Here is a 25,005-nt window from a genome sequence, read left to right as displayed (position 1 = left end):
ATAGGGAATTGGGTAACATTTTGGTACAGCTTTACTGCTTTATGGAAAAATACATGCTAAGGTGTAAGGTTCAGAGACAAAATACATTCACAGCACGTCAATACAAATATCCGTGATGTGGATAATAGCTCTGCCTGAACGAACCGCTGTGACTCAGCATCAGAATCAGACATGGCAGTGAATTGTGAATTGTCTCATTGTACATCTCATCACACCTCTATACCTACCATGTCAGCTAGGCTTGTCTGCAGTTATCTGAGGAGAATGGCAAAGGGTGCTAGCACTGATAAGCTGGGAACTGGAGGAGGGCTTGACACCGTGTGCTTGACACTGTGTGCTTCAGAGAGAAGGAAGGCATGCTCTCACAAGCTCCTAATATGACTAGAGATCCTCTTATAAGCATTCCTAATACAACGAGAGAGAGAGAGAGAGAGAGAGAGAGAGAGAGATAGAGAGAGGTGTGTGTATATGTGTGTGTGAGCAACCCTAATCAGGATTAAATCTATGCTTTTTCATATTCCTCATTTTCGAGTAATACTAAACCCAGCAACAATATGAAATACAATAATGTTCCTAGAATAACAAGGCAGTGAGTTGACATTCTCATCTACATAAAAGGCAGACCAACCCGCATTCATATCTACATGGAATATCACCCAATGCATTTTCATCATCAGCATAGCTAGAGACTGAACAGAGTTATCTTGGTATTTCCATCCCTGCCTTATTCCACTGAAGAGGAAATGGAAAAGGGGGCAAATACATAGGAAATACACAGGTCCTTTTCAATCACGTTAAGAGGACTGACTAATTAACTAATCATAGTGATTACCTGACCACCATTCTCTGCCACTGGCAGAGAGTAACGATCATTCCTTACTGAAGAAAATCTCCCCCAGTTCTCCATTATGAGTGACTAAGAACTGTGTGAGGTGAATGGGAGGGCTCTTTGAGAGTTTGAGAGACCTGGATGGGTTCTTTGAGCGTTTGCTTGAGCCTTCCTGGAGTGCCAAATGGCCGGGCAAGCTCAGCACATCTTACGTATTCATTGTTTTGCAGTTAAAGTTGTAGAAATATTTCAAATACCATTCGAAACCCTGGTCTGACTGGGACACTGTGGCACTGGCAGTGGGACAGTACCTGTGCCTCGGGTAGGGAGACGTCCATGATGTTGGGCTGGCCTCGTGGCGCTCCATTCTCCAGTCGTGAGAAGACCACCTGGTACCCCCTGATCTGCCCATGCTGTTTCACCTGGAGGGGGGGCTTCCACATCACTCTCAGGGCTGTAGAGTTCAGGGCATCAGCCTCCACCTTCCTGGGAGGGGCTCCGGGCACTGGGGGAAAAGGATAACAGGTAACAGAGGTTACATAACAATTGAGCGTACTGCAGGTAACAAGTTAAGCTTCAACTCTGACTGAGGGTTACGGCTAGGCTTAAACCTGTGTCCAAAATGGCACCGTATTTCAGATGTACCCAGAGAATAATTTAAGATGACCAAGCAAGCCTGTTTCAATCACTGTGCTCTGTAGCTAGCTAGATCTCTATCGGAATGGCATCAAAGCTTCATCAAAGAAACAGACCTATTGAGAAACATTGAAAGGTCTGTGGAGGTTCAAAGGTAATATGAAGGTAGCATAGTTCCCTTTGAAGGTTAGATAAATCAAAGCGCGTGGTCTCAGCGGCTGGGTTGAGTGGCCAGGCTTACTGTTTCATGGCAGAGGAAGAGCAGAGCTGCTATTTAAACAGGCTAATTATGAGCTGGATGCATGATCAGCTACCCGGGGAGGTTTTAAATTAATACAACTATGACGTCAATAGAAAGGAGCGGAGATAGATTGGCTTGATAATGATAGTCAATAGGAAGCAGCGGAGAGTGAGGAGGAAAGGACAGGAAGCGGTAAAGGAAAAGGCCTGTATTAAGAGATGAATACATAGATATAAGCAGACTGTTAGTGTAGTACTCTACACCAACGCAACACTACATATCCTAGCGGAAAGGAAAAGCTCAGTATCTGCCAGTCAGCACTATGCACAGCAGCTCTGCTAATTGGAACCATTTAACCTCATAATACATCTGCAAGCTTCCAGAATCCTGCAGAATCCTGCCGCCTCGGTCGACCTTCAGAAGAACAAAAGTCAATATGGCTCTTGTATTAACAGATAAATACAAAGCCCAAGTCTACATCCCAAATTGCACCCTATTCCCTGTGCAGTGCACTACTTGTCAAAAGTAGTGCGCCGTGTAGGCAACTGGTTCCCATTTTTAGAACACACGTCATGCCTGTGTAAAATGGAAGAGGAATTGATGTAGAGAACCCCAGCACGTACACACAGACACGCTCATGACGCTGTTGAAGTCTTTGAAGTTCGGTCTTCAAGGATTTCAATCCAGAGTACTGCTGGGTGTAAATTGTTCATCCTGTCTTCAGACTTGTCCAAAGGGTGCGTACACTGACAAAATTGCCAGGTTATTTGGATGACCCAACCACTGGGGTTGTAGGCGTTGGGTCACTTATCAAATCAAAATCAAATCAAATGTTATTTGTCCCATGCGCTGAATACAACAGGTGTAGGCCTTACATTGCAATGCTTACTTACAAGCCCTTAATTAACCATCAATGCAGTTTTAAGAAAATACCTAAAAAAAGTATGAGATTAGAATAACAAATAATTAATTAAAGAGCAGCAGTAAATACCAATAGCGGGGCTATATACAGGGGGTACCAGTACAGAGTCAATGTGCAGGGGCACCAGTGTCGAGGTAATTGAGGTAATATGTTCATGTAGGTGGAGTTATTAAAGTGACTATGCATAGATAATAACAGAGAGTAGCAGCAGCGTAGAAGGGGGATGGGGGGGCAATGTAAATAGTCTGGGTAGCCATTTGATTAGATGTTCAGGAGTCTTATGGCTTGGGGGTAGAAGCTGTTTAGAAGCTTCTTCGATCTAGACGTGGCGCTCCGGTACCACTTGCCGTGCGGTAGCAGAGAGAACAGTCTATGACTAGAGTGGATGGAGTCTTTGACCATTTTTAGAGCCTTCCTCTGACACCACCTGGTATAGAGGTCCTGGATGGCAGGAAGCTTGGCCCCGGTGATGTACTGGGCCGTACGCACTACACTCTGTAGTGCCTTGCGGTCGGAGTTCGAGGAGTTGCCATACCAGGCCGTGATGCAACCCGTCAAGATGCTCGCGATGGTCAAGTTGTGAAACATTTTGAGGATCTGAAGACCCATGTCAAATCTTTTCAGTCTCCTGAGGGGAAATAGATTTTAGTTGGGTTGTTTTCTTTAAAAAGAGCAAGGTTGGGAAGTTGATGCTGGGTTATTGAGATATGACCCAGCCGGTCTGATGAGAAGACTGGAGGCGTGGCTTTTTAGGGGTGGGGCTTTCAGATAGTTATTTTTGGATACCGTGACAGTCAATGTAATTCCGGTTGATCTGTTCTGCTATGTTGTTATCACATATTGAGGTTGAACACTAACATTTTTGTAGCTTTGAGAAAGCGTACTAGTTTCTTAAGAGCCTTCGGAAAACCCAATGTTGGGATGACTTTGTTACACTTTGTTATAGTATTGACACTTTGTTATAGTATGCAAATAACAATATTAATATTATATTTGAATATTTAAAGTGCAAGAATGTTAAAGAAAATGTTTCATTTGCAGTGTACGAACATAATTGATAAAGATGGATGGCCAAAAATAACTATCTGAAAGCCACATCCCCAATTAGCCACACCTCCTGAAAATAACCTAAGGATTACATTAAAAAAAGACCCAGCTGCTGGGTCGATCCAACATGAAAATGAATAAAACCCAACTCATGGTTAAATTAACCCATGTGTTCTGTCAAATATTTACCCAGCACTGGGTTTCCTAATAACCCAAATTGGGTTATTTTTTACCCATCATTCTTTTTAGAGAGTAACAATAAACCCTATTGTTTTCAAACAACATACTGTCATCTCTCAGTGTTGGGGCTGCACAGGGATGTTGGACTCAAGCTGAGGGCAGCTGTGATTGTTTGTCTCCATCTCTCTCCATCTATTGCTCCCTCTCTCTGCTACCCAGCTCTCTTTCTTTCTCAATCCTTCCCTGGCTGTCTGCTACTCATCAGAGAGACAGAGAGCTCCCACTCACTCCCATGGAGTCTCCATGGAAACCGAGGTGCAGAGGCAGAGTAGGTTCATGCCATGTTCTCTTGTTTCTAGAATGTCCCCTCTACTCAGGTCCACATGAATGAAGTTGCTAATGCACTTTTTCCCAGAATCCCACTGCATGAATGCAATCAAGCACACATCATGTGCTTGTCAGCTCAGGGCAGCGGGAAAGTGATTCAGCAGGTAATTCAATAAAGATCTGGGACAGATTGGGAATGTATAGGCAAAGTCAGTTAGGGGGTCACTCATCCCACTGTAGCAGAAGAGATAGAGAGGAGAAGAGAGAAGGATCTGAAGGTGGCCATGCTGTCAGTAAGTTTTCAGAACCCTTGACTTTTTCCAAATTTTGTTGTGTTCCAGCTTCACCTGGAATGCTTTTCCAACAGTCTTGAAGGAGTTCCCACATATGCTGAGCACTTGTTTTCCTTCACTCTGCGGTCCGACTCATCCCAAACTATCTCAATTGTGTTGAAGTCGGGTGATTCTTGAGGCCAGGTCATCTGATGCAGAACTCCATCACTCTCCTTCTTGGTCAAATAGCCCTTACACAGCCTGGAGGTATGTTGGGTCATTGTCCCGTTGAAAAAAAATGATAGTCCCACTAAATGCAAATCAGATGGGATGGCATATCGCTTCAGAATGCTGTGGTAGTCATGCTGGTGAAGTGTGCCTTGAATTCTAAATAAATCACAGATTGTCACCAGCATAGCACCCCCACACCATCACACCACCTCCTCCATGCTTCACAGTGGGCACCACACAGGTGGAGATCATCCCTTCACCTACTCTGCTTCTCACAAAGAAATGGCTGTTTGAACCCAAAATCTCAAATTTAGACTCATCAGACCAAAGAACAGATTTCCACTGGTCCAATGTCCATTGCTCGTGTTTCTAGACCCAAGCAAGTCTCTTCTTATTGGTGTCCTTTAGTACTGGTTTCTTTGCAACAATTCGACCATGAAGGCCTGATTCACGCAGTCTCCTTCGAACAACTGATGTTGAGGTGTGTCTGTTACTTGAAATCTCTGAAGCATTTATTTGGGCTGCAATTCCTGAGGATGGTAACTCGAATGAACTTATCTTCTGCAACAGAGGTAACTCTGGTTCTTCCTGTCTTGTGGCGGTCCTCATGAGAGCCAGTTTCATCATAGAGCTTGATGTTTTTTGTGACTGCACTTGAAGAAACTTTCGAAGTTCTTGACATTTTCCTTATTGACTGACCTTCATGTCTTAAACTAATGATGGATTGTCATTTCTCTTTGCTTATTTGAGCTGTTCTTGCCATAATATGGACTTGGTCTTTTACCAAATAGGACTATCTTCTGTATACCACCCCTGCCTTGTCACAACACAACTGATTGGCTCAAACGCATTAAGAAGGAAATCATTTACACAAATTAACATTTAACAAGGCACACCTGTTAATTAAAATGCATTCCAGGTGACTACCCCATGAAGCTGGTTCAGAGAATGCCAAGAGTGTGCAAAGCTGTCATCTAGGCAAAGGGTGGCTACTTTGAAGAATCTAAAATATAGCTGTTTGAAGCAGGTGTACAAAACCAAAAGTAAAAGACAAACATGAAACTTAAGAACAGGAAGAATAGAAATAGAGCACATAGAACAGATCTTATGCTTCTTGGACTTGCTTGTAATGACAAGATAAATCTATAACTGACATTTCTACAGTATGCGAATTTGGTTGGGTCGCCCAAAAAGTATTCCTTTCTTAAAGCAATCCCTTTCTTAAAGCAAGCCTTAATAAATTCTAGAGTAAACATGGGTCTCTACTCTACTGTGCAATAATAGTGATTAACATGATTTTTGAATGACTACCTCATCTCTGTACCCCAGTGAATTTCAAACACAGATTCAACCACAAAGACCAGGGAGGTTTTCCAATGCCTCGCAAAGAAGGGCACCTATTAGTAGATGGGTAAAAACGTTAAGAAGCAGACAATGAATATCCCTTTGAACATGGTGAAGATATTAATTCACTTTGAATCGTGTATCAATACACCCAGTCACTACAAAGATACAGGCATTCTTCCTAACTCAGTTGCTAGAGAGGAAGAGTTACAGAGTTTAATGGCTGTGATGGGAGAAAACTGAGGATGGATCAACAACATTGTAGTTACTCAATACTCCATTTTACTCCATAATAAACCTACTTGACAGAGTGAAAAAAAGTTAGGCTGTTCAAAATAAAATATTCCCAAAACATGCATTCTGTTTTCAACAAGCCACTAAAATATTACTGCAAGAAATGTGGCAAATTAATTAACATTTTGTCCTGAATACAAAGCATTTTGTTTGGGGCAAATCCTAAACAACACATTAGTGAGTACCACTCCATATTTTAAAGCGTAGTGGTGGCTGCCTCATGTTATGGGTATGCTTGTCCAGTAATTGTTAAAGACTGGGGAGTTTTTCAGGATAAAAAATAAATGGAATGAATCTAAGGACAGGCAAAATCCTAGATGAATATCTGGTTCAGTCTGCTTTCTACCAGACACTGTGAAATGAATTCTCCTTTCAGCAGGACAATAACCCAAAACACAAGGCGAAATCTACACTTGAGTCATACTAAGAAGACAGTTGATGTTCCTCAGTGGCCGAGTTACATTTTTCACTTAAATCTGCTCAAAAACCTATGGCAAGACCTGAAAATGGTATTCTAGCAATGATCAACCACCAATTTGACAGAGCGTGGAGAATTTTGAAAATAATCAATGGGCAAATGTTGCACAATCCAGGTGTGGGTAGCTGTTAGAGATTTACCCAGAAAGACCCACAGCTGTAATCGCTGCCAAAAGTAACATGTATTGTATCTAACATGTATTGACTCAGGGAGTTGAATACTTATAGAATCAATATACACTGCTCAAAAAATAAAGGGAACACTAAAATAACACATCCTAGATCTGAATGAATGAAATATTCTTATTAAATACTTTTTTCTGTACATAGTTGATTGTGCTGACAACAAAATCACACAAAAACTATCAATGGAAATCAAATTTATCAACCCATGGAGGTCTGGATTTTGAAAAATTAAAGTGGAAAAACACACTACAGGCTGATCCAACTTTGATGTAATGTCCTTAAAACAAGTCAAAATGAGGCTCAGTAGTGTGTGTGGCCTCCACGTGCCTGTGTGACCTCCCTACAACGCCTGGGCATGCTCCTGAGGAGGTGGCGGATGGTCTCCTGAGGGATCTCCTCCCAGACCTGGACTAAAGGGGTCTGAGGATCTCATCTCGGTACCTAATGGCAGTCAGGCTACCTCTGGCGAGCACGGTGTTGGGCTGTAAGCACAACCCCCACCTGTGGACGTCGGGCCCTCATACCACCCTCATGGTGTCTGTTTCTGACCGTTTGAGCAGACACATGCACATTTGTGGCCTGCTGGAGGTCATTTTGCAGGGCTCTGGCAGTGCTCGTCCTGCTCCTCCTTGCACAAAGGCACTATGCTGACAGACACAGCAAACCTTCTTGCCACAGCTCGCATTGATGTGCCATCCTGGATGAGCTGCACTACCTGAGCCACTTGTGTGGGTTGTAGACTCCGTCTCATGCTACCACTAGAGTGAAAGCACCGCCAGCATTCAAAAGTGACCAAAACATCAGCCAGGAAGCATAGGAACTGAGAAGTGGTCTGTGGTCACCACCTGCAGAGCCACTCCTTTATTGGGGGTGTCTTGCTAATTGCCTATAATTTCCACCTGTTGTCTATTCCATTTGCACAACAGCATGTGAAATGTATTGTCAATCAGTGTTGCTTCCTAAGTGGACAGTTTGATTTCACAGAAGTGTGATTGACTTGGAGTTACATTGTGTTGTTTAAGTGTTCCCTTTATTTTTTTGAGCAGTGTATATTAGTGACATTACAGAGTATTTTGTGTAGATCATTTACAAAAATGACAATTACTGTAAATTCATTTTAATCCCACTTTGTAAGAAAACAAAATGTAGGATAAATTAAGGGGTGTGAATAGTTGCTGCTGGATCTCAATAACTATAGGCTGTGAGATTGGCTTCATTTTATTAAAACAAATGAATTGAGAGACAGAGGCCCAGCCATCAAGGCCCAGTGCACCCTAACCACAGTGTCACAGAACAAATTAGACTTCACTGTGATTGGACAGGGTGCCAGGCAGGCAACTCTGTGAGTTCTGCTGTACTGTGGAGGTGGGAGGATTTTTGTGTGTGAGAGAGAGAGAGAGAGAGAGAGAGAGAGAGAGAGAGAGAGAGAGAGAGAGAGAGAGAGATGAAAGAAAGACAAAGAAGAGAGATTGGACAGGGATGGATAGAACAGAGGATGCCACTGCACTGAGAAATGGACAGATGCTGGAACAATCCAGGGAGAGACGAGAGCTCAAAGTCAAACGGATGCAGAGAGACGGAAAGAGATGAAAAGAGTGTGAGATTAGAATGCAGTGGGTGTGCAGAGGAAAACTGTAGCAGAGAGAGAGAGAGAGAGAGAGAGAGAGAAAGAGAGAGAGAGAGGGGGGGCATGGGAGAGAGAGAGGGGAGAGAGAGACAGAGAGACAGAGAGAGAGGGGGCATGAGAGAAAGAGAGGGAAAGAGAGAGAGGGAGAGAGAGAGCGGAGATGGAGCGAGAGGTGGAGATAGAGGGAGGGAGAGAGCGAGAGAGATTAAGAGAGGGAGGGAAGGAGGGGGAGGGGGTTGATGGAGTGAGATGTGGAGAGAGAGGGAGAGAGAGATGAAGATGGAAAGAGAGGTGACACAGTGAAGGTTAGTGGATGTGAGTGAGTGGGAGAGGAACAGTTTGCCTAACTAAAACGATGCTTCTGCTCGTCTCTTGTGAAGGCATTAGTGGCTGTTTCTACTCTTTTAAAGCCCTGCTGCCACTGTGAAGACAAAGAAAAACAAAGAGAGGGGAAGATATGGATAAAATCCGAGAGAGAGAGAGAGAAGGAGGGAGGGAGAGATGGCGATAATGCGATAAAGAGACCCTGCTATAGCCATTACATCAGTCCCTGTAGCTCTCTGACCTGAAACAGGACCGTAAAAGACCTGCCTCTACCAGAATGCAAAAACATGGGAACAACGAAGAGAAAGGAAAGCAGCTGCTAGATGAGTAGCCATTACAATTCTCTCTGCCCTAGCCACCACCCACACATCACTCTACCACCCACACGTCACCCCCCCACCACCACCACCACCACCACCACACACACACACACACACACACACACACACACACAGTGGAAAGCCAAACATAATTAATAGGCAAGGGGAAAAGCGAGAGGCAGGAAAGATGAAATGGGGGAAGAGAGGGAGTCAGGAAGATGTCAAGAGCACATGCTGTCTTCATTTGTTAGCTGTGGTCACCACAGACAGACGGGCGGCTGGAGAAAGATGCAGAAAAACCCTGTTTTATCAGATGGAGGGAAAAAAGGAGGAACGGCTCCAGTCCCCACACTGTGCTGACGGACGGACAGCTGGAGAAAGAAGAAACACAGTGAAGAGAAGAGGAATTACCCTCAACACTGCACTGTCAAATCCGCTGAGACTTTCTCCATTGGTTCAGGAAAAGAGCCTATTGTGTTCCTGGTTACGATGGAGCCCCTTGTAAGAATGTTGTGTAATGGCATCTTAGACTTAGTGGACACAGATGCTGGACTGTGCAGCTGTAATGTGAGGCGGTATGCTCTGTGTGCGCCCGAAATGGCACCCAGTTCCCTATATAGTGCACTACGTTTGACCAGAGACCCATAGGGAATAGGCTGCAATTTTCGGATGTGCCCTCTGTCAGTAATAAACACACAGAGTGTGCTCGCTGGGTGATGCAAAGCTGACCATCCTTGTGGGCTAGCCTCCGACAGCCCATTTATCCACTCACCACAGCACTTCAAGCTAAAGCTTTATCTGCGTGAGGAGATGGAGCCTGTCAGATCCCCACTCAGACTCAGGCTCATCACCAGACAACACAGACCGCCCAGCCAGCTACCAGGCTAGAGAAATGACAGCATGCTCAAAGACAGGAAGAAGAGAGTGGTCAAAGAAAACCAGACAGGTCATTAGAAAGAGTAGAGCAGCGGTAGTAGTAGTAGAAGAGTCCCGGCGCTTGGTTAGTGTCAGTAGTGTGCCCAGAGAAAGAGGGCCTTGCCTGGCTAGAGAGAGGCAGAGATAGGCCGCTGGGGAAGGCCCAGTTGAGAGCAGTAGTAGTAACAGTAGTGGCAGTAGTTGTACTACTACAACAGCAGGGCTGGGTTAGTGCCAGTATTGCTTTGCCAGGAAAGTCCCCAGCCTGACCATGGCAGAGAGGAGCACAGATGCCGGACAGAGGCAGAGACAGGTCAGGGGAAAGCAGCAGCAGTAGTATTAGTAGCAGTAGAGACCCAGTATCAGGCTGGGTTAGTGCCAGAAGTGCTTCTCCGGGAAAGGAGGCCCTTTCCTGGGCCCAACCATGGACATACCATCCTCCTTGGTCCTGATCCGGGCTGCAGGGCTCTCTGGGCCTGGGCCTACGTCCGTGTGAGCCCTGACCCACACCTGGTATTCTGACCACTTCTCCAGGCCCTCCAGTATGTAACTAGAGACGTCTGCCCCGATGTCCGACACCTCGTGGCGCTCCAGGTCCTCTCCAGTTGCGGCCTTGTAGGCCAGTGTGTAGCGGACGATGTCCCCATGGCGGCTGGCTGCAGGGGGCGCTCTCCAACTCACCTTGATGCTGGTGGAGCTGAGGCTCAGCAGGACTATCTCCTGGGGCGGGGCTGAGGGGGCTGGGGGGAGGGACACAGGGAGGGAGGGGGTCAAGCAGGAGAGATTGGAGAGGGATGGAAGAGGAGTGCATCCCAAATACCACCCAATTCCCTTTAAGTGCACTACTTTTGACCAGGGCTCTGGTCAAAAATAGTGCACTACTGTATAGGGAATACGGTGCCATTTGGGACACAGCCTAGGCCTTCTGGACTGGGAGGGGGAGCGCCATATACTCTAGCCTATAACTCTTTACCAATGTGTGTTAGAGTAATCGTGTGTGTAAGGCAGCCTGAAATTTGTTTTTAAAGGAGGTATAGTAGGTGTATATATAAATACATATGAATAATTTTATATCAAGTGTTTTTATTCAGAAGGTGTGCTTATTTTATTTTCTAGTCTGTTGGCTAAGCCCACAATCTTACACAGTAAAACAAATACTTAAAATGTAAAACAGGCACATAATATAAATGAGCAAAATAAATGTTTCAGAATATCACGACACAGTGAATATGAACAATGGAAAGGTGGTGGGTGGGTGAGGGATACTGAGGGAGCACTGTGTGACAGAGGAACTTTAACATGCCTGCTTGTGATTCTGGCAGCCAGAGCACTGAGGCAGCAGGACACAATATGCTTTCACTAATGAGTCATGTCTGGTTGGTTGGTGTGAAAGAGCTAATCCTTGACAGCCCATTATTTCCTTTCAGAATACAGATGCCCAAGTGATGAACAAATCCAGATTGAAACAGAGTAGAAACAGTCTACAACCCAAATGGCACCCTATTCCCTACAGAGTGCACTAGGTGGCTGAACCTTTTTGGGTATATTCATGTGGGGGTGGATGAGAGGAAGAGACTATGTGTGGGAGACAAATTGCAACAGCTACGTTTCAAATAGGAGCAGGGTTGTAAGAAATACAAAAAGATAGAGGAGAGGGAGGCAGATATAGATATAGAAGAAGGAAATAAAGACAGGGACAGATAAAGAGAGCAAGAGAATGAAATGGTGAATGGGTAAGAATATTGAGGACAGAGATAGTAATAGAAGTGTGATTTTGAGAAGCAAGGGGAATAGAGCAGAAAGATTGAAATGCAGTGAAAGGAGGAAAAGTGGAAGTTATTGAGACAAAGACAGATAGAGAGAGACACTTTGCTGTGTTTAGAACCCTTCTTGAAACGGTGACTCGGTGACTCCGTGTGTCAGTGGGCAGGCAGATAAGAGACTGACTTGAGAGAGAGAGAGAGAGAGAGAGAGAGAGGGAGAGAAAGAGAGAGAGAGCTCCATTTCGAGAACTCTGTTCCTATGGGAATCAAAGCCCTGTCTGGTCCCTCAAAAGTAGTGCACTAAATCGAGAATAGGGATCCATTTGGGACGCATCCTGGCTCCCCCTTTCCATACATGAAGGTTTTGACAGCTGACAAGTAAAACAAATGGCTCAGAATAAGCTCTGATTCGTTTTAGGGAACCCATCATAAATATTTCAGCTTCCAACCCCTAGATTTCCTGGAGAGCCTGCTCGGTGATGTGAGCGGAGCCTGAGGCCGTGACAACAGCAGAGGTGCAGCAGAGGGGGCTGGTTATGTGCTAAAAACTCAATTAAGGGGAGCTGTTCGATGCTATTAGTGTCGGGTAGGCGACAGTGATTGTGTTGGTGGATGCCAAGGCCATACATAAAGACGTGTAGTACAGTGCGGTGCCGTGTTTCATGATAAACTATAAAACCATGATAACAAATGATGGTGACATTTATGAGGCTGCCTTGTCTTCTGTGCAGCAGCCTGTTTGGGGTTGCTGGGTTCTGCATCAAACTGAAAATGAGCATGTTCTGTGTATGTACTCAGTTGAATGTGGCGCAATGGGTTTATCATACCATTTGTCAAAATGTGCAAGGGTCTACTGGTAGTGATTTGTTATCGAACTGACTGCAAATAGGGAGAAGGAATGTTCCTCACAGTGCTGGCATGTACTGTACTTGTCAGGGGAGAACGACGGCCCCCTCTCATTGAAGCCGCTGAAGTTCAAGACCAACCGCTGTATTGCAGGCATTGTTTCTACCGTTATAGTGAATAGAAAAATGGCAATCTTCATGGTCAATCTTTGTGTGAATAAAACATTTTTTCGAAGACAATCATGGTACAAATAATTCACTCTAATACACCAGATGTATGTTCTTGAACCTAATATTTTCAAATTGCAAACAGAAGTTAGAAGGATAAGCCTGCAGTACCCCGGTCAGGCCTTCAACTTAAGTTACTCAATGAGAGTGGGCAGCACCGAGCTAGCCTGCTAGCTAGCTCAAACTGCGCACGTTATGTCTCAATGAGATGTCATCTTAACCGGCATAATTTTGTCTCAATGCACTTTTGAGTCTTCACATAGGAATGAACGGTGTCACCTGATTGATGGTTTTCTCCATTCATAGTACACACATAGGATTTTCTCGAGATCAGATGGGTTTGAGGTGCAAGGTCCAAAATATTTTGAGGTGCAAAATATGACCTACCTCTTGTGTCCACCTCAATGAGGCATTGACTACACATTCTTGTAAGATGCAGAAAACTTCATTAAAGTCCTAGAGTAAAGCTTGGACGAGCGAAAGTGTTGCACGTAGAGGAAGAAAAAAAACTCTGTGTCTGGGCGTTGGGGTGTGGACCAAAAAGTAGTCAGCTCCAGGTAAAGAGAGGTAAAAAAGCTATAGGTTTGGGTCTGGGAGTTGAGGCACAGTACTTACTGGACTGGGCAGTCCTGGCCTCAATAAGTTGGGTGTAGACGCCAAGACCCATCTCAGAGCGAGCAGCCAGGGAGAACATGTAGAGAGTGTCTGGCTTCAGACCCTCCACAGCATAGGACCCCGCTGGAGGGAAGGTCACATGGAGCTGAGGAAGAGAATAGGCATAATAGACGTTAGTAAAAGTCTCGGATGAGTTGAGAAAAAAGGACCCAGAAACAAATGTTGTCGGCACTAGCAAGATCGCTACTCTATTTATGTTTACGTCTGTCGCTAGAGATTGTTAAAACGCACAATGAGAACTGTAGATATTGTAATCCTCAAAGTTAATATGTAACACTTCCACATAAAAGGTACACAAAGTAGGAATTACATTTTGGATCCTATATCGCATTTGCAACATCTGAAATATCTTATAGAAAGTCCACTGAGTAAAACATAACAGAAGCATGAAATGTTTCATGGTCCTACGAGATGGATTACACTATTCCTGGAGTAGGGGGATTGCATTATCAGTAAGGGTAGGATGTGCTGGGGACAGGTTTAAAGTTGTAATTTACCTTATTGCCAGAGTTAGCCTCCCAGTACATGAGCTCGTACTTGGTGATCTGGTCCTGGACAGGCCACAGCCACGACAACATGATGCGGGTGTCTAACTCTGCCTCTGCCTCGAAGCTAGACGGCTGGGCTGGTACTACAGGCAGAGAGAAAGAGAGAGAGAGAGACTTTACCTCTCAGGATACATAGGGGTTACGTCTTAATTCAGCCGCAGCATGCACTTGTGCACTCCTTCCCATCCATCTAAAAGCATTGGAATGTCTTACACCAGTTATCTTCTTTTAACCACAAAGGGAAGTACACGCTTTGGACAGAGGGGTTGACGACTTGGACTGGGACAAAGTGAATTACTCAGTGTGGAATCATATAGACTACGGTAGAGTCTGCAGACGCGCTGTGAGACACAGGAGATGCGCTGTGCTTTCGCATGAATCACTCTGTAATAGCGCTGAGACTGCTGTTTCACAAGTGCCAGCAATATACAGAACACCTTCGCAAGTGGCTCCTTTATAGCTTTAAAAGCTCGAGTACATCCACAGTACAAAGAAACCAATTCAGAAGACTGTTTCTGCACGGCAAAAGAATTCAGTGGCACTGCATCACTTTATCACCTTTCTTCTCAAATGTGTCAGAAGAGGAGGAAACTGCAGAGCAGACACCTACTTTGTTTCTTGGAGGACACAGCACAGTAGATAATATGCCCTTGTGGATATGGATTGTCACTTAGTGAAAAGTGAAACCTCTACTTGGGAGACTTGAGCTTGAAGATTGTCCCACAGTCGAGGGTGGTTAAGGAGCGGAAACAGACCTAACACACAAAGTGCACCCTGTTTCATACAGTGTCTACTTGCCATCTAGGTAGTGTCCCTTCTTCATAAGTAACAGTGCCCTCTCACCACTCCTCTGCTACACAAGTTGTACACTTACCACCTTGGTAGTGCACTAGGTACTGCCCCTCCTTCAGAGTGTCCACTCACCTCCCTGCTGGGTTTTGACCTGCAGTACATCAGACGGAGGTCCGTCCCCTACAGAGGTGAACCCCAGCACCCTGAGGCTGTAGGTGATATCTGTGGTCAACCCTGAGATGGTGGTCAGTCTGCTGTCATCAGTGTTATGTTTGTGCCACGCACTCAGCGGGGCTCCGAGGTCAGAGCTGTAGTACACCCGGTAACTGAGGAGGGGGTTAGAAAATCAATCAATCAGCCAAGTTTACAAAATGGAAGATAAAATCCTCAGACGAAGAGACCTGTTAAAACAACCTTTAGCTGTATGACATGTATAAAGTATGTAGGCCTCATAAAGAGTTTATAAAGGCTTCATTAAGCCTTAAAAAGACATTAATAGAATAGTCTTATAGCTAAGACCCTACCCTCTGATCTGTCCATTAGGTTCCTCGGGAGGCTCCCATTGGACCAGCATAGTGGATGCGCTGAGCATGCGAGCCTGTACAGCCAGCGGTGGAGAGGAGGGAGCCTGCTCACTGGTTCTGGTGTCCACGAGGCTGCTGGGAGGGCCACGCCCAATGTTGTTCACCGCCATGACGTGGAACTCATACTCAGAGTAGGGGCTGAGCCCTCCGATGCTGTAGCGGGTGGTGGCTACTCCGTCAACCTAAAACATAATGACATCATAATAATATGGTCATTTAGCAGACTCTTTTATCCAAAGTGACTTACAGAACTGTCAACATTGACCATGACACTTACTGTACATTCAGCATATGTGGCCCATGCAGGAATGGAACCCACAACCATGTGAGAATGGAACCCACAGCCTTGGTGTTGCTTGCAACCATTGAGTCATTCAAACCATTGGAACGTACCTCCTGGAAGCCGTTGTCAGAGACCTTGGCCCGGTACTGGATGACGTAGTAGGACACGGGCTCAGGGTTCCCGGAGTCCCAGGTCAGAGTGACGCTGGTGGCTGTGGTCTCAGTCACAATCAGGGAGGTGGGGGGCTTGGGCAGGGCTGTCAGATAGTCCATTGGGGAGGGAGAGAAATACACAGGTCATGGAAGCTCACAACAGCAAAACGATACATTTCTGTTTTCATGGACAATAAAGTATACTATTCCATTCTATTCTATTTTGTTCTATTCCAATATATTCTCTCATCCTTCGTCCAGTCCTGCTAACATTATACTACAAATAAAGGCGTAAAAAAGGCTGGGAGTGCTCTATCTCACTAATGCAGGCCCCAGAGCTGTGAGCAGCAACACGAGCGAAAAGAGCGAGAAGGACAGCACTCACATCCTATCAGTCAATCACTGTTCAGAGCCTGTCTCTTTCAGTACCTCACCTGTCACTGGAGGGGCCAAGCCAGCCATGTTCATTATCTCCCAAAGCAAAGTGTCTCTCAACCAGTGTGACCATTCAGCGCTCTCTCTCTCTCTCTCTCTCTCTCTTTGTTGCGCTCTCTTTCTTTTTCTCCCACTCGCTATATATATACATATATAGAAAGCCCATTATTTCCTTCTTTGCTATCTAGGGCAAAATGTTCTCCTTCAATTAAGTTGAGAGTCAGAGTCTTGAATAGAGAGATGAATAGAGTAATGAGTCTTTTCTATTTTCGTTTTATTTACATATTGATCCCCAAAAAACTATTTCAGGGCTTGGAGCACACCTTTGTGTGACAAATGTGTTCAATGTGAGGTAATTGAGTATCAATACAAAATTATAATATTTAGGGAGTGTAAAGATACTGAAGAAGAGTTTTTGTTAGTCTTGAATAAATAACCAACATAGAAAGCAGACTTAAGTAGACTGACTGAAAATCAATGTAAGCAATGTAAAATGGAGTGAACTGAATGTAAGTTATCTAGGTGGTTTTACCCCTTTTTCTCCCCAATTTTGTGGTGTCCAATTGTTTTAGTAGCTACTATCTTGTCTCATCGCTACAACTCCCGTACGGGCTCGGGAGAGACAAAGGTTGAAAGTCAGGCGTCCTCCGTTACACAACCCAACCAAGCCGCACTGCTTCTTAACACAGCGCACATCCAAACCGGAAGCCAGCCGCACCAATGTGTCGGAGGAAACACCGTGCACCTGGCAACCTTGGTTAGCGCGCACTGCGCCCGGCCCGCCACAGGAGTCACTGGTGCGCAATGAGACAAGGACATCCCTACCGGCCCTCCTTAACCCGGACGACGCTAGGCCAATTGTGCGTCACCCCACGGACCTCCCGGTCGCGGCCGGTTACGACAGAGCCTGGGCGCGAACCCAGAGACTCTGATGGCACAGCTCGAGCTGCAGTACAGCGCCCTTAACCGCTGCACCACCCGGGAGGCCAGTGCTAGGATTTCTTGAGAGGGTTTTCTTTTCATATTTTGCAATTATTTTACCTTCTGTTGACTTGCAAGGTGACATATTTCAAGTGGGTGCGGTATATGGCCAATATACCGCAGCTAAGGGCTGTTCTTATGCATTATGCAACGCAGAGTGCCTGGATACAACCCTTAGCCGTGGCATATTGGCCATATACCACAAACCCCATAAGTGCCTTATTGCTATTATAAACTACTTACAAATGTAATTAGAACTGTTAAAATATGTATTTTTGTCATACCCGTGGTATACGGTCTGATATACCACAGCTTTCAGCCAATCAGCATTCAGGGCTCAAACCACCCAGTTTATAATACATGATATAACATATAGTATAATATGAATGTATTTTTTTTCTGCACTCGCAGAGCATTTGAGTTTGAAACACTCAAGATGTAGGACCATTCTGCAAAGAAAGTGATTATCTGTCCCTTTACCTCATGGTAATGGTAATGTACACACTCTCCCAGGTTTTCTTATTTCCCTTGTAAATGGAAAGAGGCTGCATTGTAATAAAATTGTGGCTGAAAATGTTTGCTAAATCACTTTTGTGTTGTGCATTATTGTACTACTGTCAGAGTCCAAATGGTTCTGCTAAAGTAAGAGGTAACAGCCCGCCTCCAGACGTCAGATGGGCATTAGGGATGAGACACTGCAACCCGAGAGGTTTTAGAGAAAGAGATCAACCCTACAGCCGCAGCCCCCCCCAACTCCCGACGCCTTGGTTGACATCTGCTATTGACATCTGCTATTATTGCCTGCATCCCAAACGGCACGCTATTCCCTATATAGTGATTACTTTTGACCAGGGCCCATGGAGCTCTGGTCAAAAGTAGTGCACTATGTAGGAAAAAGGGTGGCATTTGGGACATAGAATTATGCGCCATATCCAGAAAAGGCAAAAGAAGCTTGAAAAACTTTTGAAACCCTGACAGTATTGCTCTGAGTACTGAGTGATGTTAAGTTAGAAGTTAGACTATTTTAGGGCCTATTATGCATGCATCACATATACAAAGTTGCGGAATACTTATTCATCAGTAGGTGTGAGTCTGTAGAGAAGAGAGAGCCTCTCCCAGGACTTGAAAATATCCCACCATCTGTCAACACTGTGAGTGATATCATGAGCTAATTGGGGAGTTGTATTTTGCTTACACTTTAAAACATTTCCTGCAGCAATTGGCCAGTAAGTAACGTTGATTTATTTTAACCTACAGCTACCGTAATCCATTTCATGGTAATGCATTTTATAGTACCAAAAATGGTACTGTAATCTAATTTACAGCATATTATTGGATTTACGCATTGCAGCGACGTATCACCCAGTGTTCCTTGAAAGTTTTCATTTTTAAATGTACATTTTGGTCATTTAGCGGGTGCTCTTGTCCTTAACAACTTACAGTCAGTGCATTCAACCACGGTAGATAAAACAAACACATATTACAGTCATTGCAAGTAAAACGTTTCTATAACCGTTACTGATCATGTTGTTGTATTTAAGGACATCTTATGATATGATTCTGACTATCTATGGAAAGTGCCAATACAATAGTGAGATATTCACGTTAACTTAATGCCAGAGCAATGAAACAAAGTACAAGTGACTATTAAACTGTAATAAATAAACAAATCCTACAGTAATTACAAGGGATTAGAGCAAGCAGGTTGGCTGTATGCATTTGCATATTATAGCATACTAATGAATACTGGGTGTTTTATATCACTTGTACATCTAGAGGCCTAAACATGATGCCAGAGCAATGAAACAAAGTACAAGTGACTATTAAACTGTTTTTTAAAAAATCCTACAGTAATTACAAGGGATTAGCGCAAGCAGGTTGGCTGTATGCATTTGCATATTATAGCATACTAATGAATACCTGGTGTTTAATATCACTTGTACTTCTAGAGGCCTGGACAAAGGCTGCCAATCTGGCCATTATTACAGGGCTAAACAGATCAAATGGACATGGATAAATAGTCAACCATTAAAAGGTTTAAGACCCGCCACTACTCTGACCTGTTCCCTATATACATTTAATTGTTAGGGAACTACTACCATATATCACTTAAAATGGTACAGGACTCTCACTAACAGGCGAAACAAATATAGCCACTGACAAGGCACACCTTAAAATACTGAATGTTACTGAGCCAGCAATTCTTTCTCTTCCCACAATATTTCTCAATGCACCATCATTTACAGTATGCTGCAGTGAATTTAAAGCAAAACATCAATAAAGTATTTTATTGTTGAATTAAACTGAAAATCCATTCAGCATTTGCTAATGGTGAATATTTAATTATTTATTGCAGCATACCAACTGATATTTGGTGTTTTATATCACTTGCACTTTAGGCCTTAAGAACGGCTTCTAAACTGATAGTGACTACAGGGCAAAACAGATCAAAATGAAATTGCTAGCCGCTCAACCGTTAAAGATTTGAGACTTGCTGTCACTCTGATCTGTTTCCTACATAAGTGCAATTTTTAGGGAACCACATATCACTTAAATTGGTACAGCACTCTCAATGGGTGCAACAAATATAGCCTTATACAAGACATGCCTCAAAATATGTTAATGCTTGAGAAACAATACCACACACCCACATGTGGTCAAAAGGTTGTTGATGCTCCAAAAATGCAAAATTGGTAGCGAATTCTGAACGACAGTAAATTACTGGCAGCAGTGCCAATAAGACACTGTAAAGTTTCAGGACAAGGTTGGTAGAATTGAGAAAATATAGTATATTACTGTATTCTGTGGGGGTACAGCATTCTCACTCACAGGTGCAACAAATATAGCCTCTTACAAGGCACGCCTTAAATATGTTAATGAGCCAGAAACTTTTTCCATTACTAGAAGTAGTAGTGCTTTCCTCTTCAAAAATTCTTTGAAATAACTGAGATTCTCTATAATAACTCTAGTGAATTAATGATTGGTTAGACTGATAAGTATTTGAGCGTCACAAATAATCCAATATTATGTGTTGTTTCAGCCAGTGCAAATATTAATATTAATATATTAATCCCTAGAAGAAGGAACTGACTTCATTATCTCTCCATGTACTCAACTCACTAAACTCAGAGGATGTAGAGATGATATGAGAACTGATTTGGGCTTCAAGCATTTCACATGCAATGAACAAAGTAGTAAATTAAATGTTCAACTGAGTCTTTGGCCAATTCGATCTGGAATCATTAGTCCATAGCTAAGACCCTTCCTTAGAAAATAAATAAAATATGACTTTGTGCCTTTTATATTTGAAGCAGTGAGAAAGCCTACTGGATTTCCCGAAAGCAGTATCCCATTGTAATTGAAAAGTAAACACAAAAGGCTTTGCTCGCTAGTTTGTCATCTCGCTACTTTGTCACAGTTAGGTTTTCAGGAAGGTAAAGTTTCAGGCATATTGAACTATTGCTGACAGTATTAATGAACACACTGTCGTCTGTACTGTAAAAAATAGAATGTTTCTTACCACCATGACTGTGTAATGAAACCATGAAAAGTAGAGCACCTTAAGCTGAAATCGTTTGGAGGGTGCTTCAAATGTAAACCCAATGTAAGTGCTTTAAAACAGAAATGAAGTCGTCTGAAACACCCAAAGTAGTTCTTTAACCTGAAAATTGGGGTTTTAAGAGAGTGTTGTGAAAACACTTTATTGGGTTTCAGTGCATGCATGTAAAAGTTAGCATCAAAACACAAACACTATGTTTATCATACAATCAATGGTATTGAAATGCAAATGGTTTACGGCCTAAACATTGACTGATAAGGGCCTATGGAGAATATTTTTTGTGGAATTCCACCTTTATTTTTTCAATGCTTTATTTAGACAGATTAGAAACGGGAGGGGCAGTAAGATTATACATTTTGTTGGAATTGTATCCACTCAACCACACAGCCACACTGTTAGAAATCATTTTTGGGTGAATTTATAATAATATATTTTTTTAAACATATACTGCTAGAACCGCTAAAGCAGTAATTTTGACTCCTCATGAATTATATAGTGTGTTATTACTCTGACATGTTTTAAGTCATGCCCCCCTCCATCCTTGACTTTTCCTAAATAAATCCATACAACACACTGTTGTTATACGAATCTTAATATCACAAACAGAACTGGAGTTATAACAAGTTTAAGGAGGGCATGCCATTTTTTAAAATGGTTTTCCCACATTCCCCCTCCTTCTCCAAACAGTAGGGCCTGCTCCTCTCCCTCTTCCCACAGTTGAAAGTGCAATGCCCATCTGACAATCACCCGGATAATTGCCACGAAACTGAACCCAGACTATACCGAAACTAATTTCACACATATAACACCAGATTAAATAAATTACGTAAAATATGATGGCTTTGAGTTGATGAACGAGGGGAAATGAACAATGCATCATTATGTCGTCACCAATTGTGAATGAAGAACAAGGCGAGCCATTCTATTGCATTGATCCGGTCTAATTCAAATCTTAAAATGATATGTACCCTATTTCAGTCCACCAAATATAAGCAGTCTTATCAGTCTTCTCTGGCCTACTTGGAGCAGGTTAACCAATGAGAGTGTGCGTAATTGTAGATGCTGAACGGTTTTCATCTGGGAAAATATCCACATCGGGCAGTAGGTGAGCGAGTGTCAGAGAATGTGGTGATGGGGCTTGTGGAACCTTACATTGGAAATAGCCAAAAATGTCACCATGGACAATTTCTTAACTTCACTGTCATTGGTGAACAATTTGCTTGCAAAGAAAACAAGCCTGGCCGGCACCGTGAACAAAGTGAGACAGGAGTTCCCTCCCTCTGTGCAAAATAAGGCACCTGCACAGCAGTTGTACTCCACAATGGTGATGAAGAATGACAAGACAATGGGAACACAAAGAGAAAACCGGAGACCATTACGTGCTACAAGCAAACCAACGTATGTCAAAGTGGGTCAAGCAAGTGAAAGTTACAAAGACTGTTGGGACAAGGTATAATGGCTAAATAAAACCTAGCTGACACCTTATAATGTAAGCATGAGCTGACAATGATGGACTATTTCTGACTGCTGTTATATCGACACTTCTACTCATTGTAATGCCATTATTGCTTTTGTGCCGAGTTTGACTATTTATCAAGACACTTGGCGCTTGTAATGATGTTTAGGCTACCGATGTTTTCATCATTTGACCGCTCATCCTTTGACCGTTGGTCTTGGTGATTGGGGTATTAATATAATTTTTGTCATTATAAAAAGAAGCTGTTACCATGTTTTAACACATATGTTTTCTGTTTTATAGTTGTAACAAAGGCACTCCACGAATAAAATTGATTGGACACTTGAATTTTGGCGCGTTTTATTATTATTTTTTTACATATAGCCTACAGTAACATAAACAAATGTGTTATTTGAAATAAAATATATATCGTATTCTAATGTTGCCCAAGGCCTTCATTAACACAACCAAATTATATATTTTTTTGCAATAGCATTTGAAATATATCAATTACACTGTTAGAATGTTGGGTCCATCAAGGCCCAGCGGTTCTAGTGTTAATAAAAATGAATGCAAGTCATGCAGAGCCCATGGTCTGGTGGAAACGCACCCGGCTTAGACCCATATCACCCCTCTCCCCACCAAAGACATGGGTTAAATTCCCCTCTCCAACCCTTCAATCTGTTTCTCCCACCTATCTGTATCCCCTCTGTCAAAATACCCCCAAAATATACTGTAAAAACCTAGGCAAGTTGTTTCAGTGATTTGTTCATTTAATTTGACCAAAATAATCGACTAATAAATCCAATTTAATATGTTGCTCGAAATATATTTTATAAGGAAAACCAAAGAAAGAGAAAATCGAGTGATTAAATGATTCATTGGAAGTCTTTCATTTTTATCACCTTGCATTTCATATCTTGCCATATGACTCTGCTTTTAGAGGATTGTGGGTAAATCATTTTTAGACATTTTTATTCTTTCACACAATGCTGTATACATGTTTAAAGAAAGAAAAGTATATTTCTATATTAGTATTAAGCTTGTTGTGCCATTAGGTGTAATGGATCATGATTCATGAACATCAAGCTCTTATAGTGCAGTCCAAGACATAGTGAGACATTTTTAACATGTCCATCTAATATTAATCTAAAATATCTCCTTTGGATGTTGATCTTGATCCAGATCCATCTATTGATTTTGGATGTTGACATGTTGATCTTGAATGAGGGCTACTTTGCTAGATACCAAACATAGCTAATTCACTGCATCCCAGGCTACGTGCGCCATTTTTAAATTGATGTAGTTCTGTCCTTCAGCTGTTCTTGTCTATTAATATTCTGTATCATGTCATGTTTCATGTTTTGTGTGGACCCCAGGAAGAGCAGCTCCCACCTTCACAACAGCTACTGGGGATCCAAATAAAATACCAAATACCAGGCAAAACAAACACTCAAACTCCCACACCCCCCTCTCACACTTCTCCCAGCCCTCTCACCTTTGACAGTGATCTGTGCAGTGGTCTCGATCATACCAAGCGACGATATCGCCACGCAGGTGTAGTTGGCAGACTGGCGAATGTTGGTGACCTCCAAAACATTCCTCCCAATGGGCATCTCTTCTTCCTTAGTCAGGTCTACCACCCCCATCATCCACTTGACGTAGGGCATGGGTGCTCCCACCGCCACGCACGTCAGGTTCACGCTGCCACCCGGCATCACCTCGTGGTTGTTGGGAGGGATGGAGAACCGGGGTGGCACACGCCTCACTGCAGGGGGAGAGCATAGGGGTGTGAGAGGCAGAAGAAGTGGAGGTTTGATGGGAGACACTGCATGGTTGGCTGGGATAGCTCAATACCTCAATGGTCAGGCCTGGCTGTTGCTGCAGGGTATACCACTGTTCTCTGGGACAATAGAGGCCTATGGCAACTCTGCTATAGTTAGTTAGGGTGGGACCACATTATTACTCAACAGTGAAATAGGACTTTCCTCCCCTTTCATGTGAAATTTGCAAAAAAAATTCTACGGTGGCCTATAAGGCTGGATTTCTCACGAGTGCCTTTGGATTTCCTTCTTTGGTATGTGGATTAAGACACACCTGGAGCTTATTACTGCTGTTAGTCTATAGCTTCCCTACCATACTCAGAGTAAGCTAGCTATCTAACACTCGTTTTGTCTCTAAGTGTGAGTGAATAGAAGAGGTTTCTTCTCCCTTGTTATCTACCATACACCATTAGAAGTCCCCTTAAGTGCTGGGAAGTACTGCTCATTATGTCTGAATTAATGTTGCAATGCTACTCACTTTGCATGCATTAAATATACATAGCTCAACGGCATGGCAGCAAAAGTGCTCACACACACTCCTTGACTAGGAAGGCTGAGAATGGTCGCAATTAATCTTCTTAAAATCTGATTTTAAACCTAATTCTAACATTCACCCTAACCTTAATCACACTGCTAACCGTATGCCTTACGCTAACCTTAAATTAACTTGACTTTGTGGCTGTGGAAGCTAGTGGAAACCTGACGCAGT

General features: G+C 43.3%; 1 protein-coding gene across 2 annotated transcripts in view; it reads right to left on the bottom strand.

Annotated features, from left to right (window-relative positions):
• LOC112249942 (receptor-type tyrosine-protein phosphatase F-like) overlaps positions 1-25,005 on the bottom strand; it is a 318,952-nt gene that overhangs the window by 85,604 nt on the left and 208,343 nt on the right. For both annotated transcript variants that reach the window (XM_024419699.2, XM_024419707.2), the window contains 8 exons: positions 23,972-24,241; positions 16,001-16,146; positions 15,548-15,789; positions 15,156-15,349; positions 14,181-14,314; positions 13,624-13,768; positions 10,607-10,912; positions 1,141-1,334 (listed from right to left, as the gene is read on the bottom strand). In XM_024419699.2, the coding sequence (XP_024275467.1) occupies positions 1,141-1,334; positions 10,607-10,912; positions 13,624-13,768; positions 14,181-14,314; positions 15,156-15,349; positions 15,548-15,789; positions 16,001-16,146; positions 23,972-24,241 (1,631 nt within the window). The remainder of the gene's footprint in view (positions 1-1,140; positions 1,335-10,606; positions 10,913-13,623; positions 13,769-14,180; positions 14,315-15,155; positions 15,350-15,547; positions 15,790-16,000; positions 16,147-23,971; positions 24,242-25,005) is intronic.

Source organism: Oncorhynchus tshawytscha, linkage group LG01 (assembly GCF_018296145.1).
Source record: "Oncorhynchus tshawytscha isolate Ot180627B linkage group LG01, Otsh_v2.0, whole genome shotgun sequence".
Classification (NCBI taxonomy): domain Eukaryota; kingdom Metazoa; phylum Chordata; class Actinopteri; order Salmoniformes; family Salmonidae; genus Oncorhynchus; species Oncorhynchus tshawytscha.
This window is presented reverse-complemented; position numbering and strand designations above follow the sequence as displayed.